The sequence below is a fragment of the Acomys russatus genome, chromosome 16 (genome assembly GCF_903995435.1).
Source record: "Acomys russatus chromosome 16, mAcoRus1.1, whole genome shotgun sequence".
Classification (NCBI taxonomy): Eukaryota; Metazoa; Chordata; class Mammalia; order Rodentia; family Muridae; genus Acomys; species Acomys russatus.
The window spans coordinates 29,536,256-29,553,222 of NC_067152.1; the positions used below are offsets into that span (position 1 = coordinate 29,536,256).

The window sequence follows — 16,967 nt, forward strand, 5'->3', positions numbered from 1 at the left end:
GGTGAGTGGCAGCATTGGATCCCCCTTCTGGTGCTGAGCTGCCTGGCCTCCTGGCCTCTCGCCCTCAGCCTGCAGAGTGAAGGACTAAGTGGCATACGGCAGGGTGGCGGGACAGGCCCACCTCAAACGCTGATGATGCCAGTCCTTGCCCTCAACAGTGGGAGACTCGAAGCAATCCACCCCAACAGTTGTGACGGGCGTGGAGTACAGCAAGCAGGCAGGCTAAAGAGGAGAGGAGACGCCACAGCCTACAGACACCCATCCTCATTGCAAACTTTATTGCAGAGCCGAGTACACCCCAAATGCAGCACCGTGGCCGCAGCTCCTCATGTGGGCCAGGAGTGGCCTAGTCCCTGGCACATAGCTGGGCGGAAACCATCCTGGCTGGTTGGGGGTGGGGAGATGAGCTTCTCCAGAGGGGGTTCTCTGCGCCCCTCCCCACAATGATTCACAGTTAACTTAATGCTACATGAGTCCTAAGCAGCTGTTTCCAAGTCCCACCAGGAGAAACCCTGGCTAGGGCAGTCGGGGTGGGGGTGCTCATCTTAAATCTGAAAGAAGCTTGCAGGGGAGGGGGGGTCAAGCCTATGTGGGTGATGGGTCAAGACAGTCCCCTCCCCATCCCCTGGCCTGCTTGTGCCCATGCAGAGCCAGTGCTCTGACGGAAGGCAGCCAGGAAAGTGCTTTTGACGTCATCAGAATACAAAGTGCTGCCGGCAATATCTTGCCACCATGAAGCTGGCACGCTTGATTTTGACTACATGCCCAGGAGGGCGGCGAGCCCTGCATCTGTGGCTTTCTTTAGCATCTATTATTTGCAGACTGTTCCTGTCAGGTGGGTCTCATGTCATCCTTCATTTTCACAGAGGAGGGACTAGAGTGCCAGCTAGCCAGAGGGCAGGCCTTAGTGAGGCCTGATGTTCTGAGAAGTGGCACACAGCTGCCACAGACTTGAGGCCTGAGAATCACTTATCTTCAATACTTTCTATGGCCCTTGGTTGATCAAGGAGCTCAACTCAGGACCTGGGCTGCAGTGACCTGAAGGCGTAGGTGTGGTGCAGTCTACCAAGGAGCTGGTGTCCTTTCTGCTCCCTCCATCTCACACTAGTCAATGGTCAGAAAGGCTAGACATTGGGTCAAGGACTCCACAAGCCCCTGGGCAGGCACACCTGCTGCCTTGCCCTGTCTGAGCTGGGCAGGAACCCTTAAGACACTCTCCTGCCTTCCTAGGGGTACCTGCTCTTTGTGACCAGGCTATAAGCTGCTTCCCAACTGCTGGCCACTGCTGACTGATCCACGTGGGTCTGACCACCTTGGTTGGAGCATCAGAGAGAACACTGGCTCTCTTCCTGAGAGATGAGACCCCTGTCTTCCTCCTCGTCTCCTCCTGGGGCCAGAGTTTCTCCTGCCAGGGGCCAGCAACACTCAGGAGGCAAGTCCTGAGAGGTGCTTTCCCTGCTCCCTTTGCGGTAGCAAGCCCTGGTCTTAGTGCTGAACCAGGCACCGGCAGATCTCCCTGAGCAGACTCAGCCAGCATCTCAGGGCAGCTCTGAGTACTGAGATCCGAAGGAAGCCTACTGTGGCCAGAGTGGAGCTGGTGGTGGGAGCTGGGGCTACGGCCGGTTCTCCAGCTGGCCGTGCTTGACCCTCCAGCTCCAGGCAAAGCTGCCATCAGGGGCCAGGGTGCACTGCAGGTCGATGCCCGAGTCTGGCACCTCCATGTCATAGCGAACAGGCTGTCCATCTTTGGTCACCAAGCTGAAGGCTGGGGCCGGGATCTGTGAGTAGAACAGACCAGGGGAGGCATGGGGTGAGAAGCCAGCTAGAGTGGGTGACATCTCCAGTCAAACAGTCAGGAGAGAGAGAGAGAGAAAGAGAGAGAGAGAGAGAGAAAGAGAGAGAGAGAGAGCGCACTACCTGTCCCTTCATTCTAGAGGGCTTAGAGAACCTTCCTAGTCCGTGTAGGTTCAGAGATGCTCAGCACCCCTGCCTGTCCTGCCCTGAGACCTGGAGGACAGCTAAGCCACAGGCCACTATGCCCCAGGGTGCCAAATTCTGCTTACTTAAAAGCCTTCCTATGGAATAACCCTGTCCCTCCCTAAGTGTGACCTGTCCTTACCTGGCTGCTGATGCCAGTTGCGATGTCTCCCACCTTGACCCGATGGAATTCCCGGATGTGCAAGTGCTCGCCATTGAGAGACTGTACTTGGACCCTGACACCTGGAAGGCGAAGGCTGACAGTGAGGGCAGAGCAGCGCAACCTCTGTGACGTGACTCTGCCCTCACAGAGCAGGGCAGGTCCGGCTGGGGTGAAGCAGCAGAGAGGAGATTTAGGTTAAGGGGACCCAATGGGACATGGCTCTCCCTGGCCAGCTACACCTGGAATTTGGCCGGCATCTTGTGAAGAGCTGAGGCTGGCTCCCAGGGGGAAGTAATATTCTACACTAGATTTATAGCAAAAAGGCACTGAAGGCAAAGGACCTCCTCTCCACTGAGTGTTTGTTTATTAATTTGAGACAGGGTTTCTTTGTGTAACCCTGGCTGTCTGTTTGTTTATTTTTGAGACAGGGTTTCTTTGTGCAACCCTGGCTGTCCTGAGATCTGCCTGCTTCTGCCTCCCACGTGCTGGCATTAAAGGCTTGCTCCATACACTGCTGCCTGGATATCATCTTCTTTGAGCTCAGTCAGCCACACAAGTGTGATAATATGTAGCCATTTTAAAGTCTACAAACCCAAACAATACAGACTGACTTCCTCTTTTAGTATAGCACAGTCAGGGCTGGGATAGCTTTGCAGTGGAGCGCCGGCCCAGGGCTGGGGTAGCTCAGTGGTGGAGCACTTACTCACATGCACAGAGGCCCTGGGCTCAATCCTCAGCATCACAAGAGTGATGCATTAATATTAGTTTTCTTAACATGACACTGGCTGAGCCCCTCTGTAAAGCCTCTATTTTATGAGGAAGGGCAAGTGATTGCCATTCTGAAGTACATTTCAGGGATTGGTTAGTGTCCTCCTGACTACTCCATGGTTTTGTGTTAAAATGGGCAAACAGAACAATGAATTGTGTGCAATTTTAGCTTCCCAGAACCCACTTAAAAACCTCTACCAAGAGGGATACAGGTGTCTCATCTATTCACAGAGATAAGACTTCCTTTTTGTTTGTTTGTTTAGTTTTCTGAGTCAGGGTTTCTCTGTGTAGCCCTGGCTGTCTTAGAACTCACTCTGTAGTCCAGGCTGGCCTCAAACTTAAGAGACCCGCCTGCCTCTGCCTCCCCAGTGTTTGGATTAAAGGCGTGTGCCACCACCGCCTGGAATAAAAGACTTCCAGAGTGTCAAGGCTGTCAGGCAGGCGCCCTACCACTAAGTACCCTCTAAGCCCTGTGAGTCGCTCACGACAACTTTGGGCATAATAAAATATTTTTTAAACAACAAGCCAAGTCCAGAAAATTCACGATCCAACAGAGACTTAAAACACACACACACACACACACACACACACACACACACACACACACACACACACAGAAGAGAGAAAGATCTAAAGATGTAACAGATAAGTTAGGCTACCCATCTTGACTCAGTAAACATTTTACTTAAATAATGCCACCCCGACCTTCTACGATGTCATTTCTGGTGGATTTTGAGCGTTAGTTCCTTTGAGTCATAACATCCCAATTTTAGTCCAGACAGGAAGCAAGCTCTTCGTGCTTCCACTGCTCAGCATTCTTAAATTAGACGGTAGGCAACTTAGGAGTGTCTTGGAGCTCAGGCGGCCTTTGGGATGGCCTGGGCCAGGCTGGTCCCTATGAGCTGATAAAGACCCCCTTCTAGTGAAGCCTAACATAGCTGTAACCAAGCTTGAATACATGCGTCCTCATCTTCAGATCCCAGCAGACGATGCCAACAAACTTGCTGCTGGTTTCTTGATTGACCTGCCTGTGGGTTTGTCCCTCCTGCCCCACCAGCAGGTGTTTAGCTAGTCAACTTCTGCCCCTAGCCTAGGAAAGGCCATTTCCTCCCCACATGGCTTGCCTTCTGTGACTCTCCTGGTTCACCACCCTTCATGCGGGAAGCCTCGTGGGTGGTAAGGCTTTCAGTGAGGTGCTGGGTGGCAGGCACGTTCCTCCCCGACCCCTCTGTGATGGGGAGAGGTCAATGAACTCTCTCTACCCCTCCCTGGTCCTTGGCAGGAGTGGGCTGGGAGAGGGCTAAGCAGACCATACCATTGAAGTAGCTTGGGGTGTCCGTGGGCCGCCCCCGGGCCAGCACCATGCTGCAGCTGGAGCTTCTTGCCTCTGCCTGGCTGCTCCATGAGTGTACACCGGAACTCAGGGTGTCGCGTGAGCTCTGAGAGGCCTTGGATGGGTTCTGAACACGAGAGCAGGCACAGACTCAGGCCTGTGCTCAGGAAACTGCCTCTAGCTTTAGTTTCCTTTGGGACAAAACGGACCTGGACCTCTTCTAGGGTCAGGACCTGCCTGTCCTAGGCTAGATGGGGAAGGTCCATTTCTTTGTGGGACCCAAAGCTACCCTCTCCCTTCCCCTCCTCCCACTCTTCCTCCCACCTAAAGCTTTCCCTGACTCCTAAGTGTGTTGAAGACATACTGTCTCAGCCTGGGGAACAGAGGGGTGGCCTCTTCCGCCTTCCTCTATCTAAAGCGTGCACAGAGGCCATGCTCAGCAGCTCACCTTTTCACTGTCATCTGACAGTGAGAGGCTGTCGATGCTGAGGCACGAGAGAATCTGTTCCTGTTCCTCCAGAGAAAACGGCTGGGACAGGCTGTTGAGAAACAGTTCTGCAGGGGGAGAGGGAGAGAGGAAGACAGTGTGAAGGGCTGGAGGAGCTGCTAGGTTCCCAGAGTTCCGCCTGCACAGCCTACAGAAGCTGGCCTGCCAGGAATGGGATGGAAGAAAGGGGAGGCTGGGGAAAGCAACAACAGCAACAAAACCTCAGTATGTGTGTGTGTATGAGTGTGTGTGTGTGTGTGTATGCGTGAGTGTATGTGTGTGTGTGTGTGTATGCGTGAGTGTATGTGTGTGTGTGTGTGTGTGTATATGCGTGAGTGTATGTGTGTGTGTGTGTATGCGTGAGTGTACGTATGAGTGTGTGTGTATGTGAGTGAGAGTATGTGTATGTGAGTGTATGTATGAGTGTGTGTGTATGTGTGAGAGTGTGCGTGTGTGAGTGTATGTATGAGTGTGTGAGTGGGTGTGTGTGTGAGAGTGTGTGAGTGAGAGTGTGTGTATGAGTGTGTGTATGTGTGAGTGTGTGTGTGCGTGTGCGTGTGATGGCCAAAGCCTACCTATCTCCAGCTGCTGCAGCTCCAGGTCTGGGAAGGTTGCCCTCCGGTCTGGGAAACTCAGGCCCTTGGCAGGGGCTGGGTCCAAGGAGGACAGAGGCAAGGGTTCCCATGTGCCAGACTCCTCCTTGCTCAGGCTCAAGGCTGTCACTCTGCTCTGTTCCGGTGGGTCGGGAGGTAGAGGAGGCTGAGGCTCAGGGGCCCCAACCGTGTTGGCCTGGGCTGGTAGGGTCTCCCTCAGTGGGGTCGGTAGGGTCTGGTGGCAGGTGGCTTGGTCTGGGGGTGGAGGTCTTGGCTCTTTATACTCTCCTTTCCAAGGGCTTTTCAGACCTCCCACTGTAAGAGAGAAGGCACCCGAGGTGAGAGGGTCATGTGCTGGCATGCAGACACCAGCCCAGGCAAGAATGGCCTAAACAGAAAATTAAAGCGCGTGCACACATGCGTTGCTTATGTGAGTGCAGTGCCCACAGAGGCTGGAAGACAGGGCATCAGATGCCCTGGAGCTGCAGTTACAGGTGGTTCTCAGCCACCGGACATGAGTGCTGGGAACTGATCTGAGGTCATCTGGAAGAGCAGTATGTGCACTTAACTGCTCAGCCATCTTTGCAGTCCCACCTTTTATCGCTTTGACCACCGCTGGTCTCCTTCCCACTTGCCGAGTTACGTTCTATTATGTTCCATACTTGACTTTCTCTCCCTTTCTCTTATTTGAGACAGGGCCTCACTATATAGCCCAGGCCAGCATCTTTCTTAAATTCCTCCCCTTTGTCTCTTAAGTGCTATGATCACAGACTTGCTGCATTCACGCGTCTCAACCCAGTGTCAGCTTTAACTGCATTCTTGTAAAAAAAAAAAAAAAAAAAAAAAAAAAAATATATATATATATATATATATATGTATATATACACATATATACATAAAGTTTCACTATGTAGCCCTGGCTGGCCTACAATTAGCTATGTAGACCAGGCTGGCCTTGAACTTACAGAAGCCTCTGTCTCTCAAGTGCTGGGAGGGTGGGGGGAAGTGTGTGCCACCACATTCAGTCCCTTTTTATTGTTTTATTTACTTTTTAGACAATGCCTCACTCTATATCCTGGGCCTCAAAGTCCAACAATCCCGGTTGCCTCCGCCCCCGCCCCCTCCGTGCCGGGACTCCAGGCATGAGTCATCACGGCCAGCTTAAAATGAGTGCCACTTTCATGACTGATTCCTAACCTGCGATGGAGCTATGCTCCAGGCCGTCTCTTCTTTTCACTTAGCACTTGCTGCCTACGGCTTTCAGATCCATTCCTGGGACTCAGTGAGAGCTAAGTGGTTGTAAGTGCTGGGTGATGCCCCATCCTCAGTCACCCGCTTTTCCACTCTCCCTTGAGGGACCCTTAATCACTCTCAACTCCCTCTAGCCACCGGGAGTGGAGGGTCTGCCCGGGTGCTACCAGCATGGCTGCAGCCTTGTCTATGCCCTCCCAGGGGCCACGAGTCCTGCTGCCCCACAGTCCTACCAGCACTTGGTGCTACCAACTTTCTAATTTTTTTCTTTTTTTTAAAGATTTGTTTATTATGTGTACAGTGTTCTGGCTTCCAGAAGAGGGCTTACCTTGCTGTAATGCCTGGCCCACCTTCCCCCGCAGCTCCATGGCAGATGCTCGGTGGACAGGCTCTTTCCTCAGCCCCTCTTGGATGGCCTGGGCTGTGAGAGGTGCACAGGAAGGTGGAATCTCTCTCACAGGCGGAGGCTCGCTGGCAATCTAGAGGCAAAAGGCAACATGCAAGACCTGTTTCCTCTTTATTCCCACCACGTTCATTCTCTTTTCTCTCCACCAAACCCCTCCCCGACATGAGCTTAGGGACGGGGCTGGGCCACGGCCAGTGCAGAGAGTCTCCATAGAAACCAGAAACATGGGCCGAGTGCAGTGGCGCATGCCTTTAATCCCAGCACTCGGGAGGCAGAGGCAGGCAGACTGCTGTGAGTTCGAGGCCAGCCTGGACTACAAAGCGAGTCCAGGACAGCCAAGGCTACACAGAGAGACCCTGTCTTGAAAAACCAAAAAAAGAAAGAAAGAAAGAAGAAAGAAAACAAACAGAAACATGGATCCAAATAGGACAGGACAGAGCCTGGTAACAAGATACCATGTTCGCCCAGAAGATCCCCCCCCAACTCCACATCTATCATGGAAGACCCCCCCTCAAGCCCGTGGCCTGGGCCCATGGCCCTGCTGCCCCCGTGCCCCGCAGCTGCCTGGGGCCAGCACTGACCTTGAGACAGAGTGGGCCTCGGAAGTACTGAGTCCAGGGGTGGCAGCCGTTGAGCATGTGTAGCATCATGCAGCAGCTGCTCCAGATGTCCACCTTGGCGCCGCAGGGCTTCCCCATCACCACCTCAGGGGCCATGTGGGTCTCCGTGCCAGGAATATAGTCCCCTGAGGAAGCGGGGCCAGAGAGAACCAGTCCCTATGGGCTCAGTGCCCACTCTACTTAATTCCTGGGTTACCCCAGGTGAAGTATTTTAAATTAAAAGTAATTCTATTATTATTGTTGATGTGGGCACATGCATGTGTACCACGACATGGCTGTGGAGGCCAGAGAATAACTCTGTGGAGTTGGTTCTCTCCTCCCACCTTAACATAGCTCTGGGGTCATCAGACTTGTAGCAAGTGTCTTTAGCTGCTAAGCCATCTCACTGGACCATGGTTTTGCTTTTTGTTTGTTTTTTGTTTTTTAAAAAGAGACGTGGTGTCTGTATGTAGTCCTAGCTGTTCTTGAACTCACAGAGATCCACCTGCTTCTGCCTCCCATGTGCTGGGATTAAAGGCGTGTACCACTATGCCCAGCTGTTGTTTTTTGGTTTTGTTTGTTTGTTTTTTTTTTTTTTTTTCTGTAGCCCAGGCTAGTCTCAAACTCACAGCAAGCCTTCTACTTTAACCTCCCAAGTGCTATAATTACAAGCACGAGCCACTATGTCTGTCTTGGTTGCATTTCTTTTTCATATAATTAATGGTTTAGGAATGTCACAGCAATAACACACACACACACACACACACACACATATATATATAATACTATGTAAAAAATTATAAACAAACCCAAATCAAAACAAACATGTGCACAAGGCATATAATTATTAAACAGGTAAACAGCCAGTATATGCAATTAAGTGAATGTCAACTTTTTTGTTTTGTTTTTGTTTTTCCAGACAGGGTCTCTCTGTGTAGCCTTGGCTGTCCTGGACTTGCTTTGTCCAGACTGGCCTCGAACTCACAGAGATCTGCCTGCCTCTGCTTCTTTAGTTATGGGTGCTGGGATTAAAGGCCTGGGCCACCATGCCCTCAGCGTGTGAATATCAATTTTTATTTTCTTCCAATTTCAGGGATTGAATCAAGGCCTTATGCATGTTGGGTGAGCGCTTTACACTGATCTACCGCTCATCCCCCTTTTGAGCCAAGGTCTCAGCAAATTGTCAAAGCTAGCCTTGAACTTTGATTTCTCCTGCCTCAGCTGCCCAAGAAGCTAGGCTTGGCTAACAATGCTTTATTGTTATTACCCCTCCCGCCTCCCTCCCCAAGACAAGGTTTCTCTGTGTAGCCCTGGCTGTTCTGGAACTCACTTTGTAAACCATGCTGTCCTTGAACTCACAGAAATCCACCTGCCTCTATTTCCTTAGTTATGGGATTAAAGGTGTGTGCCATCATGCCTGACCTCACAGTGTTTGTTTACGGGTGCTTTGAGCTTTCCATTTTTACTCAGTATTCTTAACAAAAAAGAAAAAAAAAGAAAAGAAAAGAAAAGAAAAGAAAAAGGGATATTATTCTTGTAATGAATTATCAAAAGAATCACTAATGTCACTTTCAGATGTTTAATTTTGACCGACAGAATCACCCACACAGCCATGTAACACTAGACTGTGTCCCATGCTGGACACAGGCTGCGGGCGTGCCCTTACCCAAACAAGGGACAGAAGTATTCTGGTTTTCATTTTTCTAAGTCTGGAATATTTCAATATACAGTGGGCAGGCAGCCTTGGAGCTGGGACCCACACCGGAGTGTGACAGTGACGTGTGACACAGACCTCAGTCTGAGGCTTCAGAGTATTTTTGGGTAAGGAAGGGATGCTTAGACTTCTAATAAGATCGTTTTCCCTTTCAGCAAAATAGAACCATTTGGAGGCTGGAGAGCCTCAGCAGAGAGCACTAGCTTCTCCTCCAGAGGGCCACGTTCAGATCTGAGAACCCACACCAGGCGGCTCACAACTGCCTGTAACCCCAGCTCCAGGGGAGCCTGTGACCTCTTTCTGGCTTCCAGCGACACCTGCATACACATCTGCATATGCACACATTACAAACAATGAAAAATTACAGAACCTTCATTTATTTATTTATTTTTTTGTTTTTGGAGACAGGGTTTCTCTGTCCTGGACTCGATTTGTAGACCAGGCTGGCCTCGAACTTACAGCGAACCACCTGCCTTTGCCTCCCGAGTGCTGGGATTAAAGGCACACCCAGCCCTAGCCTAGAATCTTTTTCTTTAAATGAACCATTTTTTGGTGAGTACTCTTAAATGGAAAAAGCAGAGTACAGAAGTGGCTTTAAGGAGGCATGGGAAAAACATGGAATTATGTTAATTATTTGTGATTTTTCTCTTTTGCAAAGAGGAACAAGTAAGAATGCTTCCTTTTCCTTTTATAGCAAGTATTTTACAAGGGGCTTGGATTATTTTTATAGTTAGATGGCAGGAAGATAGATGGAACCTGGGAGTATCACACTATGCAGAATAAATCAGGCCAACGAAGACAAAAAGGAGAGGCAGGAGGATCTCTCTGAGCTTGAAGCCAGCCTGGCCTACAGAGCGAGGGCCAGAGCTACACAGTGTAACAGTGTTTCAAAAACAAACAAAAAATGATGGACTGAGAGGGAACAGCTAATGAAAGGGCAGGAAACGGTGTGTGTGTGTGTGTGTGTGTGTGTGTGATGGGGTGTGTGTGGGGTGTGTGTATGTGATGGGGTGTGGGGGGGGGACAGCAAGCACACATGTATGGTGAACAGACATACATGTGGGCAAAATATTCATATATACTACAAAAGAAAGAAAGCAGGAGACTCAGGGAAGGTCGGGGACCAGTGAGAGGAGGGGAGAAAGGATGGTGAAAAGATGGCCAAAGATGGAGGTGCAAATAAGAGCAAGGTAAACTCATACACACATATGAAAATGTCATAATTGTTTAGTGCACAAGTTAAAGAAGAAATCAGAGCATAGGCCTGTAATCCAACAGTCAGTAGGCTGAGGCAGGGGGATTTGTTTGTGTGTTTGAGGCCAGCCTGGATTGCACAGTGAGACCATGTCTCAAAACAAAACAAAAAGACAAAAATTAATAACAAAACACATACCCTCCAAAAAAAGGAAGTGAAAACGTTTAGCTGGGTATACTGGCTCACACCTTTAAATTGCAGCAGCACTTAGGGAATTTGAGGCCAGCCTGGTCTGCATATTGAGTTCTAGGCCAGTCAGGACTACAAAGCCTAAACCTGCTGCAGGATCTTTGGCCCTTTCGGCTCTTGCTGCTTAAGGTCACACGGTCAAGGAGCGTCTGACACCTGTTGCTGTATTTATGCACAGCCAGAGCCCTGTAACAGCCCGTGGTGGCTGTGGGGATGAATTCTACTTGGGGACATAAAGTGATCACAGCATTTATCCCCACATGGGAAGCGAGCGGGACAAGGCTAATGTTGAGTGATGGCTACTGTTTATTGTGACCCTGAGGTACAGAATGGGGCCTTACCTGTGAGCAAGGATTTTCCTAGGCCATCAGGTTGTAGGCACAAGGCATGGCCAAAGTCGCAGAGGGCAGCTCGGCTCCCATCACTGGACAGGAGCACATTGTCAGCTGCAGGCAGCACCCAGCAAAACAGAGAGAGGCGAACAGGTTGAGTCACTTCAGGCCCCAGCTACCCTGGCCTGGCTTGACCTGGCCTCTAGTCAGGCAACTTTCTGGCCAGTCCTGCCTGGCAGCTGCTGCTTCTCATTAGTCTTGTTAGTCATGGAAAGTGGGTGGGGGTGGGGGTGGGGGAGGCGGTATTGGCTAGTGGCTGTCAGTCGAGGCTAGAGGCAGGCAGCACACAGGATCTGGAGTGGGGTACCCCTGCTACGGACACCACCACTTTGCCACAGTGGTCTCTGCTGGCCCACCCTTCCCCAGAGACAGTTGTTTCATCTCCAGTTCTCGGTGAACACCATCCCTGGGACTGCATCATTCCTCACTCACTAGGCACAGCCCTGTCAGCTGAGTCAGGTATCTACCCTCAAGACAGCCAGGAGGCAGGCCCACAGCTGGGAGGCAGTCAGGGGGAAAGGCATGAGGAAGAGCCCGTTGGGATCTGGACCGGGGTGACCAGGGCCTTTACCTTTGACATCGCCATGCAGTATTCTTCGGATATGGAGGTATTCCAGCCCCTCCAGGGCCTGGCCCAGGTAGTAGAGGGCCCGGTCTTCCGGCAGACAGCCCTTCTGCTTTATGAGCTGGCCGAGTGAGCCACCTAGGTAAAGAGCAGCCAGTCTTTGTGTGGGGCTTTCCCAGGCCTTCACGTGAGCCAAGGACAAGAGTGAAGGGCAGGTCATGTGGGAGAGCAGGGTTAAGAGCTACAATGTGGACTGACAGAGGCCAAGGTCAAAGTGGGGGTTAACTCCTGGCCTTGGATTTTTCAGAGAGAGAGAAGAAAAAAACAAAAACAAAAAACAAAACAAACAAACAAACAAACAAACAAACAGGACCCATCTCTTACCTTCCAGCAACTCCATAAAGATGTTGACCCAAGGACCTTCTCTCACGGCTCCGTAGAGAGGGACAATTCTGGGTGAGGTGAGTCCAGCACAGGCCATCAGCTCCTCTGCCCGAAACACTTCAAGCCGTACCTGAAAGACCCAGAAGTCCCCGAGTCAGGGTGAGGGGGTGGGCTGGGGTCTTCAACCTGCTGATAGACTTGGTATTCTATGCACAGATGTGAACGATGCTCCCCGTTGTGATGTCCGGGCCAAGGGAGGCCAGGTGGGCCTGCTGGGCCCTTGGGGACTAAGCTGTGTACCCACGTGTAAACTCCTGGTGTCGGACACCAGTTCCACAGTGCTGACTATAAGAAAGAGTCACACAAAAGCACATTCTTTTTTCCAGGCTCCTGGAATGCTGCCCAGCCTTAATCTGGCAAACACATTCTTTTCCCCCAGTTCAGCTGTCTGGAAAATCTTTAGGCCAAAAGGACTTGTTAATACTCACACCCCACCCTCTGTCCCGGACAGGGCCTCATTATGTATCCTAGGTTGGCTTTGAACTTGCAATTATGTCTCAGCATACCAAGTGCTGAGATAATGTGTGTGCTGCTATGCTTGCCTCTGTGAAGAGCCTCTGAACCAGTGGGGCTCAGCCTGTGAGTTGCGACTCCTTTGGGGGGGGTCTTATGACCCTTTCACAGGGGTCACCCATGGCTACAGGAAAACATGTATTATAATTCATAACAGTAGCAAAATTACAGTTATGAAATAATGAAAATAATTTTGTGATTGGGGGTCACTAGAACACGAGGAACTGTATTACAGAGTCGCAGCACCAGAGGTGATGGTACACACCTTTAGTCCTAACACTCAGGAGGCAAAGGCAGGCAGATCTCTGAGTTCAAGGTCTACAGAGCAAGTTCTGGGACAGCCAGGGTTATACAGAGAAACCCTGTCTTGAAAAACAAACAGGTCACAGCATTAGGAAAGTTGAGAACCACTGTGTTGGGTCCTTAGGACCCCTTACAGCAATTTTCCTTTTAAATATTTACGTGAGTGTGTGTGTGTGTGTGTGTGTGTGTGTGGGCGCGCGCGCACGCATGCACGCACATGATGAAGGCAGAAGAGGATTCTAGATCCCCTGGAACTGCAGTTACATAAACTGCTGAGCCATCTCTCCATCCCCCCCCCCTTTGTAGCAGTTTTATTATAATTATCTGCTTTTGTTTTTCATATCTGCATATGGTATATGCTTGTCTGTGAAGGGCTGACGTCGGGCGTCTCCTCCACGGTTCTCTTTCCTGAGGCAAGGTCTCTGCTGAACCCAGAGTTTGCCAGCCTCCCTGGGGAACTCCTGTCTCTGTCTCTGAGTTCTGGGGTTACAGGTGGCCACCATGCCTGTCCAGCTTTTATGTGGGGTCTGAGAATCTGAACCCCAGTCCTCACAATGTACTTCATCCACTGAACCATCCCCCCAGCCCCAGGTATTTCCCAAAGGACTAAACTGCCCATGTAGACCGGCCTGTATTTATATCTCCGTTTTACTCTGTAGCTATTTCCCCGGTATCTCGGTACACAGAGGCTTCTGGGGAGGGGTTGGCCAATGCCCCTCTTAATATGATCTACTAGTCTGGGCTTACCCACTCCTAGCTGAGGGGTCCAGCAGCCTGACATGGCAGGAGGCATTAGGCCATGGATACAGCAGCTTGCACTTAACATGCTGGGTAGGCCGCTTGCTTCCACCAACTGCTCCTCTATGTAATTGGTGGGGCCACGGCTGCCTGCTCTGGGGTAGTGAGGATTCAGAGAGAGAGATGGGGGGGGGGGTCTCTCTCCAGGCTTGGTGACTAAGACACTTGGCTACAGCTGGCTTCCCACTTCCTCCTGCCGACTCAAAGGGAACTGCTTGCTAAACATATCCTATATTGAACTTGCTGGCTGCTGCGGGTCCTCTGGAGTGGCACCGCCAGGGGGCGACAGAGGGAACAGACTAGCCCACCCAGCTTGGGTTTCCAGACTTGCTGGCTAGACAAACAGGAGCTTGGCTGTGTAGGGTTTAATGGGCTTTTGCCTACCAGCGGACAATGTCTCTTCTGGTTACTTAAAGAATATCAAGCTTGGTTCATCAGCCCACATGAACTTTGACTTTTTATCGGTGTTTCCTCTAAAAGGCTGACGAACTTAACTGAACCGCATTCACCTGCAGGACTTCTTTTACAATGTCTCTCCCCTAATCACTTCCAAAATGTGGGGTGAAGCATCCTAGGGAACCCAGAAGAATGCCACAGGATTCTGCATTGAAGGAAGCAGGACCTGATGCCTCTGGGGTTCTACTTGTCTGAGACGACAGCTCCGGGCCTACACTCACCACACTCTTTTTGCTCTTAAACCTTCACAAAGTGAGGACTTTGGTGTCTGTTGTGACATAAACTACTTTAGGAGGTGGTGACATGTGGAAAAGGAAGGGAGGGGGGATTGTCTAGTCTGATTCCGATGTCTGTCAAGAAGGTCCACTGTCCCAGCAGTAACTCGGATAAAAGCTGGCGTGGGTAGGATGACTTACAAGGGCAAGGCCAGCCTGGGCTATGTAGTTAACATTTAGGCTAGCTTGGGTTACTCTGCCTCAACAAAACAAAAAACAAAACAACGAAACAAAACACCCAAACAAAAGCGTATGTTTTTCAATGAATGGTGTTAGGATATCCCTAAGCACTGAACAAATGTAAACACACCAAATAAACTTCAGCAAGTAGAGCGTGTCAGATGGCATGCCCCTCCAAGGATGGGACTGACTAGGCCTGGGTACCATGAAGACCTGACTGAGATGCTAAGGACAGTGGCATAGCCGACCCATGAGAGCCCTTAGCTCCAGAGCCATGGCTCTCAACCTTCCTAGGGCTGCCGCCCTCTCATAAAGTTCCTCATGTAGTGACCTCCAACTGTAAAATTACTTTTGTTGCTACTCGGTAATTTCAAATCGTAAGTATGTGATATGCAGATATCAGGTGACTCCTGTGAAAGGGTCACTGACTCCCAAAAGGGTCATGACCCACAGGTTGAGAACCACAGTTTTAGAGGGTCTCAGCAATGGTGAATGATTTCCAGCAGAGCAAGGCTGGTAGGATGGGGAAATCTCAAAAGAGCAAGGTGATTTTGTAGTCCGGGCGAGCCTGAGAAGCAAGGTCAAAGGACCATCCTATGAAGTCCTATGGAGAAGGCTCAGCACCCCCAGTCAGACACCATCTGAACCACCTCTCCACTCTGAACTTCAGTGCTCTCGTGCCCAGTCGAAGTGCTGGGCTGAGATGGGCTTGTGAGTGGGGACTGACATTTAAGCTCCACTAGCACACGGCTGGCACCGTTCCGTGCTTAGTGTTTTTCATACAACAGTCTATGAAGGGCTGGGTCATAACTCCCATCTCACGGATGGGGAAGCTGAGGCCTGCACAAAGAACTCAGCCAAAGTCCCTGACAACAGAGGACCACAGCCAAGATTTTGGGGAGGCTTGACCTTGGAACTGCCAGCTGCTGTACCACTGGCTTAGCCTGGACTCCTGGCCATATTTACATATCCTCAGAAGCAGCAATTTCCAGGGAGACACACAGCATCGATGCACTGCCAAGGACAGAGCCCCACCCATTTCCTCATCCTCTTGCAGACAGTCCCCCTTTGATGCTTGCTTGGTCTTACTGGTTTTTTTTTTTTTTTTTGGTTTGTTTTTTAAGATTTATTTATGTTTGAGCATTCTATTTGCATGTACACCTGAATGTCACAAGAGGGCATCAGATCACTTTGCAGATGGTTGCGAGCCACCATGTGGGTTCTGGGAATTGAACTCAGGACCCCTGGAAAAGGAGCCTGTGCTCCTATCTGCTGAGCCATCTTCCCAGTCCTTGATCCTCGCTCTTAAACAAGGGCTCGTGGCTGATGCTGCTTCACCAGCACACCACGGAAAAGCCTAGGTTTGTTTAAAACTCTAGCTCTGGGATGGGGAGATGGCGCAGCAGGTGAAAATGCCAGCAGAGCAGGCCTGATGATCTGAATTCGATCTCTGAAACCCACATGAAAATGACAACGTGGCACTGCATAACTGTAATCGCAGCATGTCTACAGGGTGAAGGGAGAACTGGCTGTAAGCTCAGGAGGCTGGGAATATAGCTCACGAGACTGCACTTGCCTGGCAGTGTGAGGCCCTGGTTTAATTCTGATACTGCGCCCGCACACATACACTTTCTGCTTCAAAATAAAGTGAGAGAACTGACTCCCAGATGTTGTCCTCTGGCTTCCACATGTGTGCTGCGGCCTACTCACACATACAATAAAGCTGCAGAACACTAGTTCCTTTGGACTCTGCATTTTTGTCCCCAGTCCCTGCACAGTGTCTGGCACAAAGCAGGTGTCCCACGACAGCTGGTTTGACCTGGCCAAATGACACAGTGCTCCAGATCAGTGACAGAGCAAAAGGGAGGCTCCCAGAATTCCATGCTTGGGCCAGGTGTTTTAAAGCAAATAGTCCTTTACCCTTGTTGAGGGCAACAGTGAAATCTAAGTGATGCAGGCCCCTCTGACATCAAACTGTGTCTGTGCCCGTACATGCAATTACATAAGCTTTTGGATCAAGTTCCTAGAATTCAAGGGTCCTATAGTACACCTTCTGGCAGGGAGCACTTCATACTGATTGCTTAAGAAGCCTAACTGTTCTATGTAAACCAAGGGAAACTCCTGCCTAGGGTCGGGAGGTGGGGTGGGGGAGGGGGAACAGTGTAGAATAATCTCTAGGATTAGGTCTCATTTTCGTAAGAGAAACAGCCAAATTTATGCATAGTCTAAAAAGATGGAGGACAGATGGCGTTTTTGAGGACAAGAGTGGGGAACAGGGAAACCTTTGCTTGGTGGCATTTGATTTC

At 50.5% G+C, this 16,967-nt stretch overlaps 1 protein-coding gene across 1 annotated transcript in view; it reads right to left on the reverse strand.

Moving 5' to 3' along the window:
* Positions 1 to 241: 241 nt before the first annotated feature.
* Map3k14 (mitogen-activated protein kinase kinase kinase 14) overlaps positions 242 to 16,967 on the reverse strand; it is a 51,284-nt gene continuing 34,558 nt past the window's right edge. Inside the window, exons 7-16 of the mRNA XM_051158824.1 lie at positions 12,077 to 12,206; positions 11,699 to 11,830; positions 11,077 to 11,181; positions 7,560 to 7,723; positions 6,901 to 7,051; positions 5,304 to 5,636; positions 4,690 to 4,796; positions 4,224 to 4,368; positions 2,120 to 2,220; positions 242 to 1,778 (exon numbers count right to left, since the gene is read on the reverse strand). Of these exons, the coding sequence (XP_051014781.1) occupies positions 1,614 to 1,778; positions 2,120 to 2,220; positions 4,224 to 4,368; positions 4,690 to 4,796; positions 5,304 to 5,636; positions 6,901 to 7,051; positions 7,560 to 7,723; positions 11,077 to 11,181; positions 11,699 to 11,830; positions 12,077 to 12,206 (1,533 nt within the window). The 3' untranslated portion in view covers positions 242 to 1,613. The remainder of the gene's footprint in view (positions 1,779 to 2,119; positions 2,221 to 4,223; positions 4,369 to 4,689; positions 4,797 to 5,303; positions 5,637 to 6,900; positions 7,052 to 7,559; positions 7,724 to 11,076; positions 11,182 to 11,698; positions 11,831 to 12,076; positions 12,207 to 16,967) is intronic.